This window comes from Cyanistes caeruleus, chromosome 3 (genome assembly GCF_971803275.1).
Source record: "Cyanistes caeruleus chromosome 3, bCyaCae1.hap1.1, whole genome shotgun sequence".
Lineage (NCBI taxonomy): Eukaryota > Metazoa > Chordata > Aves > Passeriformes > Paridae > Cyanistes > Cyanistes caeruleus.
In genome coordinates this window covers 10,736,851-10,749,055 of record NC_141703.1, presented here as the reverse complement: position 1 = coordinate 10,749,055, position 12,205 = coordinate 10,736,851, and the positions used below count along the sequence as shown (strand labels likewise).

The 12,205-nt window shown below is 35.7% G+C and overlaps 1 protein-coding gene across 24 annotated transcripts in view; it reads right to left on the bottom strand.

Moving 5' to 3' along the window:
• Positions 1–12,205, bottom strand: part of DMD (dystrophin) — a 1,136,032-nt gene that overhangs the window by 257,173 nt on the left and 866,654 nt on the right. For all 24 annotated transcript variants that reach the window (XM_086879790.1, XM_086879801.1, XM_086879781.1 and 21 more), the window contains one exon: positions 3,868–4,079. In XM_086879790.1, the coding sequence (XP_086735916.1) occupies positions 3,868–4,079 (212 nt within the window). The remainder of the gene's footprint in view (positions 1–3,867; positions 4,080–12,205) is intronic.

Genomic DNA, 12,205 nt, shown 5'->3' with positions numbered 1-12,205 from the left:
ACCATCCAGTTCTGTGTATATATCACAAATCTGGAAAATCAGACTTTCTGTCTTTTTTCTGTATATCTGCAGCATGTTTTATTTATATGCTTAAAGAATTTATTTTTTTAATCAAGGAATTCTAATTTGGTGTTTGCAACATTGTCAATAACAAGAACATAATTATTTTAGTGAAATCAAAGCAGTACACTGTCAGCCCTGGAATAATAAAAACCCACAAAATGCTGATTTTGTTCTTCATCCTGGTACACAGGGAATGGCAAAAGGGTCCTAGTATGTTCCTATGCTGCAAGAAAGGCAGGCAAAGGCAGCCTCAGCCTTATTCACAAATTCAGGACATAAATTTCACACCCTGGGCTCTGACAGTGGAAGGCTACCTGGCCTTTTGAGTCCCAGCAGGGCAGGGGATGTAATCAGGCTGCTATTTAATTTCGTTTTTAGACGGAGAAATAACTGGTCAGTGAAGGAAAGGAATAAAACATTGTGTCCATCCTTCCTCCTCTTCACTTTGGCTATCCCTAATGAACTTGCACAGAGGGAGGAAAGATGCCTCACTAGCTCCTACCAAAGCAAGGAGCCAAGGAGGGAACAGTCAATCCTAGCAGTTTGGTTTGGTTTTGGTGGGTTTTTAATTTTTTTTTTCTTCTCATTCAAACAGCAGCTTAATATCCTATTAAGAAAAGGCTATTTTACACTAGATTATGTTCTGATGACATGTTGATGCAAGGAGTTGAGGTGTGTTTGTGTACTATTTATACACCTATAACCTTCAGCCTGCTGAGTTAACCATCTGCAGTCATCACCCAATGAACAATAAAAACCAGGGTTTAATGGGGAAAGACTCTCATTGGCCAGATTGCCATATTCTGATTCCTCACACCTAACACCAGTTTAGTACTTGAATACCAAGTAAAAAAAAAAATTAAAAAATGTTCTAATTCTCAATTCTGCATTTATTTCTGATTAAAATTAATAATATTTTAAATTATTAGCTATTATGCCTGGTTACTTTTATCTTTTAAATGTCAGAAACAAAATTTTAAAATTATTTTAAAAACGTTAATGGCTAAATACAAGCAAGCTATAGAATTTTGTTTTATGCTGGCATTGTAAAAAAATAAGAATGGAGAGGCTGGTATTGCTGAGTTTACCATGTACTCATGTATTAGGATGCCCTAACAGTAGTGCATTAACACCAGCACTGATTAAAAGTTCCCCTAGAGCAGAAGGGTCTACACATTGATTCAGCTGTCTTTAGACAGACCTACAATGTTAAACAAGAAAATCAGAAGAACAGTTGGTGACTACTTTCTCACATTGAGCTGTGTTGAGATACAAAGCTGATAAAATTAATGCCTAAAGAATTTATTAAGTCTTGCACTGACCTCTCTCTTTCCCTCAAAGCAAATGAATAGAAATTTCAGCTTCCTCTTCAACAGCAAGCCAAAAGACAGCCTACTTACTCTACATCTTCAGGGGACAACATCAAAATATATGTGTTTGGCACAGAAGCCTGGAAAGCATTTATTTTGAGAACTTGATATATTTCTAGGTCCTTCAGTTTAGCTAATACTGTACAGAAGAAACATAAAGCTGTTAACTCAAAAAAAAAATAGTAAATTTCCATTTTCCTTAGACTTCATGACCCCTTATTTCAAGCATGAACATAACAGCTGATGCTGTCACATCCGAGAAACTTTGATGAAGGATTTGACACAATAGGAATTACTGGCAGACAAAGATAATTCCTCTAGGAAGGCTGGCACAGAAAAAAACACAAAGAGGAGAAGAAAGAAAAAGAAAATAAATTCCCCCACCCCTCCTATTCCCTATTCTCTAAACAGAAATGAATTTTTTCTAGACTTGAGGAAGAAAGGCTAGGCAAAACCTAAAAAATGAAAGTTAACAATCCTGGAAGAGTAGAGCTTGTTGATGTTCATAGCATCAGGAGGACACAAATTAAGATGGACTAGCTGAGACACTGAAATTAAAATTATAGGTTAATGTCTGTAACTTGACACAACACATCCATCTCATTGGAACCAGACTGGTGGGAATGGCTGTGATTACACATAGCCCAAGTGCTTCTAAAGTAAGAGGCAAAAGAGTCTGCAGGTCTCCATTCTCAAGCTGTTTATAGGTAGAGATGCATTCTGTGAGTAAGTACACTATTATTCTTTCTCTGGAACTCTGGGGCTGGAGGAGGAGAATGGCATGTTCTTATTTCTCTCCATGGATAATGTTGATCCAAAGCAACCTCACATTTTCTTTTTCATAAAGCATACACTCTTAGATGGACCTCATCTCAACTTCATATACTCTTGTAAAAAAGTGGACAAAAATCCATTTATAAAGCAATATTTTCAATTGTTTTTCTAGTTAAGTAATTTGTTTTCAAAACATAAGACACTCAATATTATAAGACAGTGCTTGCACAGAACTGTTTCTTTTGTTAATTGAGTCTTTGCAGAGCTGAGACATTGACTTTGTTGAGCTTTTCCTTTTTTTTAACAAACACTGGGCAGAAGCCAGGACTGTATCTCTGCAGGAAGACAGTGACAAATGGGAGTCCTCTATGCTGAATGACAGTACTACACAAGAGCTATAACTCTTTCCAATACATTAGTGAGTGATTGCCCTTGTTTACCATAATCTACCCTTCCCAAGCAATGACCCTTTTGCCACAATCTTAAATGAGAAAACTTAACCTCAGCTCAGCTCTAAAACAATGAGTTAATGAACATTTTATGCTTCTTACAGGCAAGCAAAAGAAAAAAAAAAAAAAAAAGCAAACAAAAACCCCAACAGATTTTGCATTTACTTCGAAATGCAATAATTAACTGATGATGGAGATCACTGAACCAATTGTGAAGTTCTACATATATTTTCTCTGGCAGTAAAACCATTTGATGAGGACCTTACCACATGAACTCTTCACAGCAGTTCATTACCATTCAGCTGTGTAAATAGGACTGTGTTAAGAGCATAAACTTTAAACAAAAATTGAGTGGTAGGAGTTAAAAAACCCTACAAAAATCTGGTGGGCAGGAGAGGAGACTATCACAAAATACTTGTGTAACTCTTTCTCCATTGAAGCAGGAGTCACCTTAGAAGGCTGATTGATTGGTTGGTTTAAATCCTGGTTTCCCCCAACTAGAAAATGAGATATTAATCTTAAACAGCTGTTCTCAAAATTTAATCATGAAGAATGACACCAAAGTATGACTGTTTCCATTACAAAAAACTTAAAATTGATGCCAGACAGAGAATATTTTCTACCTGGGGTACAGCTCAGCTATATAAGTTAACCCATTTAAGCACCATAATGTGGCAATGTGTGCTAAAATCACAAGAACAGCCACTTCAGGGTTTTTGTTTTCAGTTAATAACCCTGTCAAGGTTGAAGCTGGTGAGATAATCTTGTGGCAAATCTAAAATGCTTGATTTCTGAAATATACCCATTTAGTTTGGTATAATTGTGACTTTTTTCAATTACTTCCAGGAAATCTATACAGCTTCATTAGCAGTGCAGGCAGCCACAAGCAGCCAACCCAATACTACAGGATTTCCCAGTCTGCAGTACCAGTGCTCTGGGGCTGTTGTTGAACAGATGTGAAATACTTGTGCTACAAAGGTAGATATTCTTCCTGCAAGATCAAACAGCTATTTGCTATGACTGTTAAGACCAATTTCATATTCTGTAATATGTGACACATATTTTAGACTTTGCAGGTTAATTTTTTTTAGTTTGCTATGGAAGATTTTTGGCAATGTACACTGTCCACAGTTAGAGGACAACAGTTAGAGGACATTTTCTTTAACGACTTCATTAACTCTAATGGAAATCTTTTAATACTCAGTAGTGACCTTAAGTTCTGTGTTCTGCTTTTTCAAAGCTTCCACAGTGTAGGAGATTCCTTTCCATGATTCAAGCTTAGCTTTTGCTTGTTCAAGAACCTGCTCAGCTTCTCGTTTTGCTTCCAGCCACTGCGTTGAATCCTTCAACATCTCTTGAAGCTGCTGCCTCCGGGTTTGGAGGTATCCATGCACTTCATCCCACTGGCTCTGTATCTTCTCAACTGGTGAAACACAAAGGAAAAACAAAAGCTGAATTACTCAAAAGTTTTTTCCTTTTTCCTTTTTTTTTTTTTTTAAATTCTGTTTTTTAAAGGAAGGAAAAAATGATATTTTAATATTTCTAGAACTGACCATATAAGAAAACTTCTGTACTTTTAAACTGCAATCACATAGAAGTTTAGTTCAACAAAAAAGAACAGATAAACTGTTCTGGGTCACACAGTATGGCATTATGACACACAGCATGAGTTTCAATGCATATGCAGCAAGAAATGACAGGTTCATGCCTCAAAAACCCTTATGAAATTGGACCACATTTGAGAAAAAGTGTCTGCAATAATCCTTCATTCTTAACAAACCAACACAAGGTTTAGGATTTTCTGAAGAATAAATCCTTTGGGACATGAATAATACAAGTTGAAGATTTATTATTTAAGATATAATTAATGGCTGTACTTTCTTATTTCATCGAGGCAAATATTAGCAAAATGCAAAGGCTAAAGAATTTTGTCATGTGCTCATATGAAATATAAAATAACAATGAGATTTATCCACTACTTGAAAGAAATGTGATTTCTGGAAACTGGAATCACTAAAATCACTGATAAGCATTGTCTAGCATCCAGCACCGGGCTCGTCCATAGTAGCATGGAAACACCAATAGACAGAGTTGTCCAAGCAGCTGAAGCTTGACACAATATAAACAAAAACCCCAAACGCCACAAAAAATATAATCTGCGCAGTGAAAGAAGGAATAAACATTTCATTCATTAATTCATGAGATTAGTCAGAACAAAAATATGTTCTCAGTATTTTCTTGAAGACTTCTTCACTAGGTTGCAAATTCACAGGCCTTCTAGGGAAGAGAACTGAAATTCCTAGAGTAATCAGATAGCAATTGAAATATTCATTGGCTGGTAGTTCCAACACTGCACCTCTCACTGCAAGGCTGATTCCAGAATGGTGCAGCCTAAACACCTGGAAGAGAAATGCTTCAGCAGGGAAAAGAGACTTCTATCTATCAGCACTTTTCCTTCTTCCAGAAGAAAGGATAAACATCCTTCCATGAACTCAGCTGAGGTTTAGAGAAAGAAGAAAACCTTTCAGCAATCCCTGCTGAAGCCTAGGGAGAAAAACTGAGTAAGCACACTTAGCAGCGTGTTTAAGTCAAAGAAAAAGCAAAAAGAACAGAAGAAACAGAACTGGAACACATAAAGCCCCATCAAGAGAACAAGGGTAGCCTAAGGCACAAATTCTTAAATTTAATCTGAAGCAAATCTAAGCCCTCTTTTTAGGAAGCTGTATACTCAGGTCACAAAACAACTCATTTTTGTGCCCTCTCTGGGCCAGGATTTCTGATGTAAGCTTTAGAGTACACTTGAAACAACAAAGAGGCTGTAGACTTCAGGAAGGGTGAATAACAGAAGTGAGCTGCTTGAGCAAAATCTCCCTGCCAGGCTACAGCACGTGGCTCAAGGGTTGTGCTGGAGGCTTAAGGACAAAGCCTAAACACCTTTCACTGTGACACTGGCAACAGCTGCCACCTATTTCTTGGCAAATCATTACTTGAGTTCCTTTCCCCTTTGAGACTTTAATATCTTCTGAGTCCTGGCATACTGGAGATTTTGCATTGTTCATTGCTGACAAAAGTACAACAGCTTGTTTGTGTCAGCTGACCGTGGAAAGGAAAACACAAACTACAAAAGTCCCACCCATTTTTATTTTATTATATGTTTCCTTGTTGATGTGGGTAGTTTGGGTTGTTTTGTTTTGTTTTATTTTTTTGGCCAGGGTGAGAGGATTAAGAAATTAACAAAGACCCTCTGCTTCAAAGGAAAGCTGGATCAACAGTTGTATCAATTTTTCATAAGAGCTGCTTTTAGTAAGAAATGCTGACATTTCTTATCACCAAAAATCAAAATATTTATAGATGAATTGGTTCCATAATGTCTCCTAAGGTTTGTACGTAAGTAAGATATTTAGCAGTCCTCCTCCAGGGAATGTGCTTTTTGCAGCAAGACTGAGTTTCTCATCAGACACCACAGTCCTGGGACTCCATGATGACCAATTCTCCCACCCAAGAGGACAGTGAAGCTGCATAATGAAAACTGCATTCAGGATATCCCAGGAGTCCATTACACAAGTGACTACGAATATACAAGCTCCAAACATATGAGAAACATTTCCTATTTCACTGTGAAAATACTTGGCTTAGCTCACTCAATAAAATAATATACATATATTTAATTTATATTTATATTTATATTTATATTTATATTTATATTTATATTTATATTTATATTTATATTTATATTTATATTTATATTTATACCTATATTTATATTTATATTTATATTTATATCTATATTTATACCTATATTTATATTATCTATATCTATATCTATATCCATATCTATATCTATTTACTTTTGCTTTATTACAAACTAGAATTGAAGAGTTAGGGAGTAGCCACTCTAAACAAAACAAAACAAAGCAAAATAAAACAACTCAAAATAAATGTTTTCTTGCACTAGTGATTGAGCAAACCCAATTAACAAAGTACTTCACTTGTAGTTAAACACACCATGATATCTACATAATTAATCAGGCTTTTCTAATATGTATATATACCAAAATGTAAAGTACTATTTCAGAAAAAAAAAATATAAATATTTTATTAGAGAGGTCTTTATAATGATGACAATATAATTTAATTTAATGTAACATAAAAATCCCTTCCTTACTATACATTTGAAATTTCTAAATAATGCCCCTATTTGATCAATTTTGAATAATAAAAACCCCAAGGCTCTAAAACTTAAAATAGGATGTTCACTTCAATAATGAAAACTACAGTGTAAATCAGTGTCTCTCAAGGACTTATTTTGTTTATATTCACTCTTTAGCAGGATGTTTCCCACAGAATGAAAGGTGTATGCCATTTATAGATTTATGCCAAAAAATAAAGTTCAGAAAATGTAATTTGAGTGCATATTGTGTTAGAATTGACCCCAGGAACTCATGAACCCCTTCACCTGCAGCTGAGTTACTGACTGCAGATGAGTTGTTATTAAATCATGCTGGACAGTAGTAGACAATTTTTAAATTGTGGACATCACAGATGGTTTGTGCAAGGGCACTTGGAACATACAAAAGGCTTTTTCTGACTGGCTACTACTGGGAATAGGTTTATCAATATATTTAAGAGTGTTTTATAAGGCAGCAGTGAGGAATCTCAGTCCAGAGTTCTTTCAGGCTGACCACAGCCTTTAGAAGGGCTATTTCTGCTGTCAAGACTTTATAAAATCCTTAAGGTCACAATGTCTATATATAGGACTGGGCTGGGTTTAGTGGGATAATTACATTTCTTTCCAGTGGCTAATATGGGTTTGTATTTTGGGTTTGTGCTGAACACAGAGCTGATAACACAGAGATGTTTTGTTGCTGAGCAGGGCTTGCACAGAGCCAAGGCCTTTTCTGCTTTTCCTTTACTGCTTTTCCACACTGCTGAGAAGGCTGGAGTGCCTGTGAGGCTGGGAGGGGACACAGCAGGGACAGGTGACCCAAACTGATCACAGGGATATTCCAGACCATGTGACACCATGGCTCAGTGTATGAAGTGGGGGGAAGAAGAAGCAAGGGGAGGATGTTTGGAGTGAAGGGGTTTATCTTCCCAAATCACCATTACCTGTGATAGGGCCCTGCTCTCCTGGGATGGCTGAGCACCTGCCCAGCCATGGGAAGCACTGAATTAATTCCTTGTTTTTCTTTGCTTGTGTGCATGGCTTTTTCTTTCCCAATAAACTATTACCTCAGAGTTTTCCAGCTTTGATCCTTCTTATTCTCTCCATGATCCTGCTGCTGGGGGAATGAGTGAGTGGCTGTGTGGGGCTTGGCTGCTGGCTGGAGTTAATGGGTTCAGCATAAGGAAAACCAATTTCTTTCAGTTTTACCACTCTTACCTGGAATGAGGAAGGCAATCCTAGAAATAAGAAGTAAAGTTCCAAACTTTCAATAGAAAGAAAAATAGAAGAGCCAATGGCATGTGAAGTAATTTTTTCAGAAAAATGAATTTGCACAAGTTTTACTAAAAAAAAAATGTTATCACTGTTTCCTACTGTGAATTTAAGGCCCTTAATTAATAATATTCAATAAATTTTAAAAAAATATATAAAACAAAAGTGGACCAAAAGCTATTGCAAGGATGAAAAAAAGAATCTAAAAGTTAAGTAAGAACATCTAATATGACTAAAAAAATAAGTTTTGAGAGAAAAAATAATGTATCTGTCCTTACTGCACTCACCATTATAATAACATAGTATTGAAATGAAATGCTAATCTTTGTGTTTTACATATCATTGCTGTATAAACTGTGAAAATTACACACTGGAAACACCTAGATAGACACAACACACATGGCTCCCTGTATACCATTAATGTAGCTGAAGAACAGGAATTTTAAATAATTAGTAACAATGACAAAAGTCTTTTTTCCCCATAGTTGAGTAGTTTCTGAAGCACTTCAGTTTACATTGTTCATTACAGCTAAGTCCTGTGCCTTACACATTTCAAACCCCAGTGTCTTATTTCTTAGTGTGGCATGTCATAATTGCATCCCATTTCCTTCCTTTCCTTCCTTGCCCTAAATTTGACAACAGCATAAAACTGTAAGAATCAGTATTAACAATCATCTCAAGAAGATTTCTACTGACTGCAAAGGGGCAATCACAGTGCTGCAGCAGAAGTCCTCATTGTACTTCACTCACACAACTTTTGTGCTTGCATACTGGAAAGTGTCCCAGCATGGCTCCAGCCACTCCCAGCTCAGCACTGAACTCTCTCAAATGAATAACTTAGGTAGCACATGGTGAGATTCTGCCAGCATGTAATTTCAAGGTTGCTATTTGATTTCTTTTTTCATATCTCTACTATTTCCTGGCTGATCAATAGTGATTATATACTAAAATGGACAAAAGAAATTCTGCTGAACTGAAGCTACTATAAGCAACAACAAAGCAGAAAGCAGCATCTAAAGTAATCAGGGACAAGACAGGTATTCTTCAATCTGGTTATCATTAATTTCATATATCGAGGAAAGAACACACTTAGTGAAGGGGACTGAAGGAGACTGCCCCCTTAAGATTCAGTTTTGTTTATCAACAAAATTTTTATAGGTTTTTTTATTATAGGGAAACAAAACAAAATTATTTTTCTTTGGTAAATGTTCATGCCATTTTATCTATTAATCTTATTGACAAATAAAACTTCAGTAAGAAGGTTTGCTCTCTGCTGTTTAGAATATAACCACAATGGAATTAGCAGAAAAGGAGTCTGAGAAGAAGCTATCAGTCAAAGGAGAAATAATATTCACGTTATTTGAACACAGATATTACATATTTAGCCTATGCAAAGATGAAAGAAGTATTTGTTCCATATCACTTTGTTAAGTCCATTGAATCTAGTACACCATCCAAAAAAGTGAATAAGTTTTTGACTAGCAACAGAATTTGTGAGGTAGAAACCCTCTACTCTCTTTGTCCAACAAATTACACAAACTACACTCATTTTGCACCATAGGAGACTTCTCAAAAACATTATTGTCAATATATTGACACTTTCCTATAAAAGCAGTTTTGTTATTGTATTTTCATAGATTTGAAGACTAAATGGACCAATCCAACCTGGTCTGCTTTGGAATGTAACTGGAGAGAAGCAGAATTATAGACAATATTACTCCATGTTACCAAAGCTGCTGATGCACTGATTTTCAGGTTGGATTTATTTTTGTTTTAATTGCATCCTGACATTACAGTTTCTTTTGAATGTTCTGGATAGTTAATTGTTACGTATTTAATTTTATTCATTTGCTTTTTACTAATCTATGTCTTTCTCTATATTAAGTTTAGTTATTTAAACATTTGCAGCTGTACAACACTCCAGTTTTTTCAGTTCTGAGTTTCAAGCAAGCAGTTTATATGGAAAGGCATGATAGAGAAGCTAGAAAATATGCAACTAAACAGAAATATTCTAGGTTACTGCACCTTTTTAGTTTTCTCTTTCTTCCACTAATCAGTATAATATTCCACATATTAGGGATAAACAAATTGTGAGAAAAAAAATGAAAAAGTTTTTATAGGGTTACAAGACTATTCTGGAAGAACTGCAACCATGCACTAAATGTAAGACTTTCTGATTTTTTTCAATTTTGGCTCAGTTTTCTGTAAACAACATAAGTGGAATCACAGCTAAAATATCACTTAAACTTTGGCTTATCTTGTGGTTTCCTTACTTTGTATAATTGTATTGTTCTAGGAAAATAAGTGAAACGATTTATTTTTTTTTTCTTTTTAAAATTCTACATTTGTCAATTATTTCTTTCTGTGAGTGCTCTACTTTCTCTTCTGCTGCCTTCCAGAACAGGAGGTGTCTGACTTGAGTCTTATTTTTGAAAGAGGAATCACTTTGATAAAGCCTATCATACAACATCCCTTGACAAAAGGACTCTGTCTCTGTTCTCATGATCAATCTGAACCTGTGAGAGACTGGCCTAGGGAGAGCATTTGGATGGAAGATGCAGAGTCAAGTGAGGATAAGTTTAAAACATTTCTTTTTTAACTGCTGAAGTTCTTAAGGAGTTACAGGAGCATTTTTCCCCTAAGTTTCTGCCTGCATCATTACGGATGTGGTACACTGAACCCAGCAGAGAACAGCTGGAGCCAGCCTGCTCGGGTGGTGATTTATGCTTCAGCTGTCCTTCATCTTTCCTTGTAGAGACGCATTTTTCTTGACCTTTTCCAATGGCTTATCAAAGTCATACTTCTTAAACAATGACCTTAGAAACTTAGGGCAAAACTTTACCGTATATATGAAAAAAAAAATATGTTATCTAAGACATTTTATACATCAGTGGTCAATAAAGTGATGAGAGGATTTAGGCAATAAACCCCTATTTAATAGTGGGGTGGCAACAGAAAGCATATACTGAAACTGAGCTGCATTTAAACAAGTGAATAAATAATATCTGGGGAAAAGGAATGAACTGCAGTCATCTATACTATTGTGCAATATTATAGTTTCTATGAACAAATAAAAGGTATTGCAAAGGAAACCAGGAAGAAGAAGCACTCAGAGCCTTTACCTGTCTTTTGGGGGTCATGAAGAGCAATGAAAATGCACCTGACACACCAAGGCATGAAAGTCCAGAGGGGAATGATGTTACTTTCCCTGCCCTCTCAGAGCTTCAGAAGGACAGACAATAAAAGATTTCAACAAATTTACATGTGTCTGTTTTTTTTTTTAACACACAAAGTCATAATCTTATTTTGTAGTTTGATACTTTTGGGGGCTAATTATTTCCAACTATTGCAAGTCTGATTTAATTTTGTTTTGTTTCACTAGGGCAGAGCTTGTTTTCTTTTATCTAAAAATCACTTCCATATGTTCAAACTAATGAAGGTCACTCTGTTCCTTTGGAAGTGTCAGATCAAACAGATTGAACTGAAAACCATCAAGTGGTTTTTGCTAAGCTCCAAGTGAATAATTCTTCAACACTGTTAAGCAAGCTTTATACCTTGCTATAGAGAGTGGGAGTTAGAGACCAGACTAAGCTGGTAGCACATCTAAAGAATTTAGTTTCTTACATCAAGCAAAAAGTAACTTTTGTGACCGAGCACTGAGAAGGGCATGCAAGAGTTTATTGTTTGGAAAACAGGTCCTTCAGAAAGCATTCATCAGTTTCTCAACATTTTACAGAAGTATTCATGTATATAACATTTATCACCTCTTAAATGAAGTTTTCATGATAACTTTTTTGCTAATTGAGAAAAGGAACAGATCATGGTATGCACAGTGTGGAAGACCATTTGCTTCACATTTTAAAATGTCATACAATCTGTAAAATTCTGATGTGAGAAATAAACACCCTAAAGAGATGTAGGATTTTTTTAGGATTTAGTATTAAATAGATAACAAATCTAAGTGTAGCTTTGCTAGAAACCTACGGAAACAAACATATGTATCTACAAATACACAAACTATGGACAAGGGAGGAAGACAGATTAAAGAACGATCTTTTGATACCCCTCTGTTGTCACCAGATCCTTAAGAACAGGACATTCAAGGACAAATG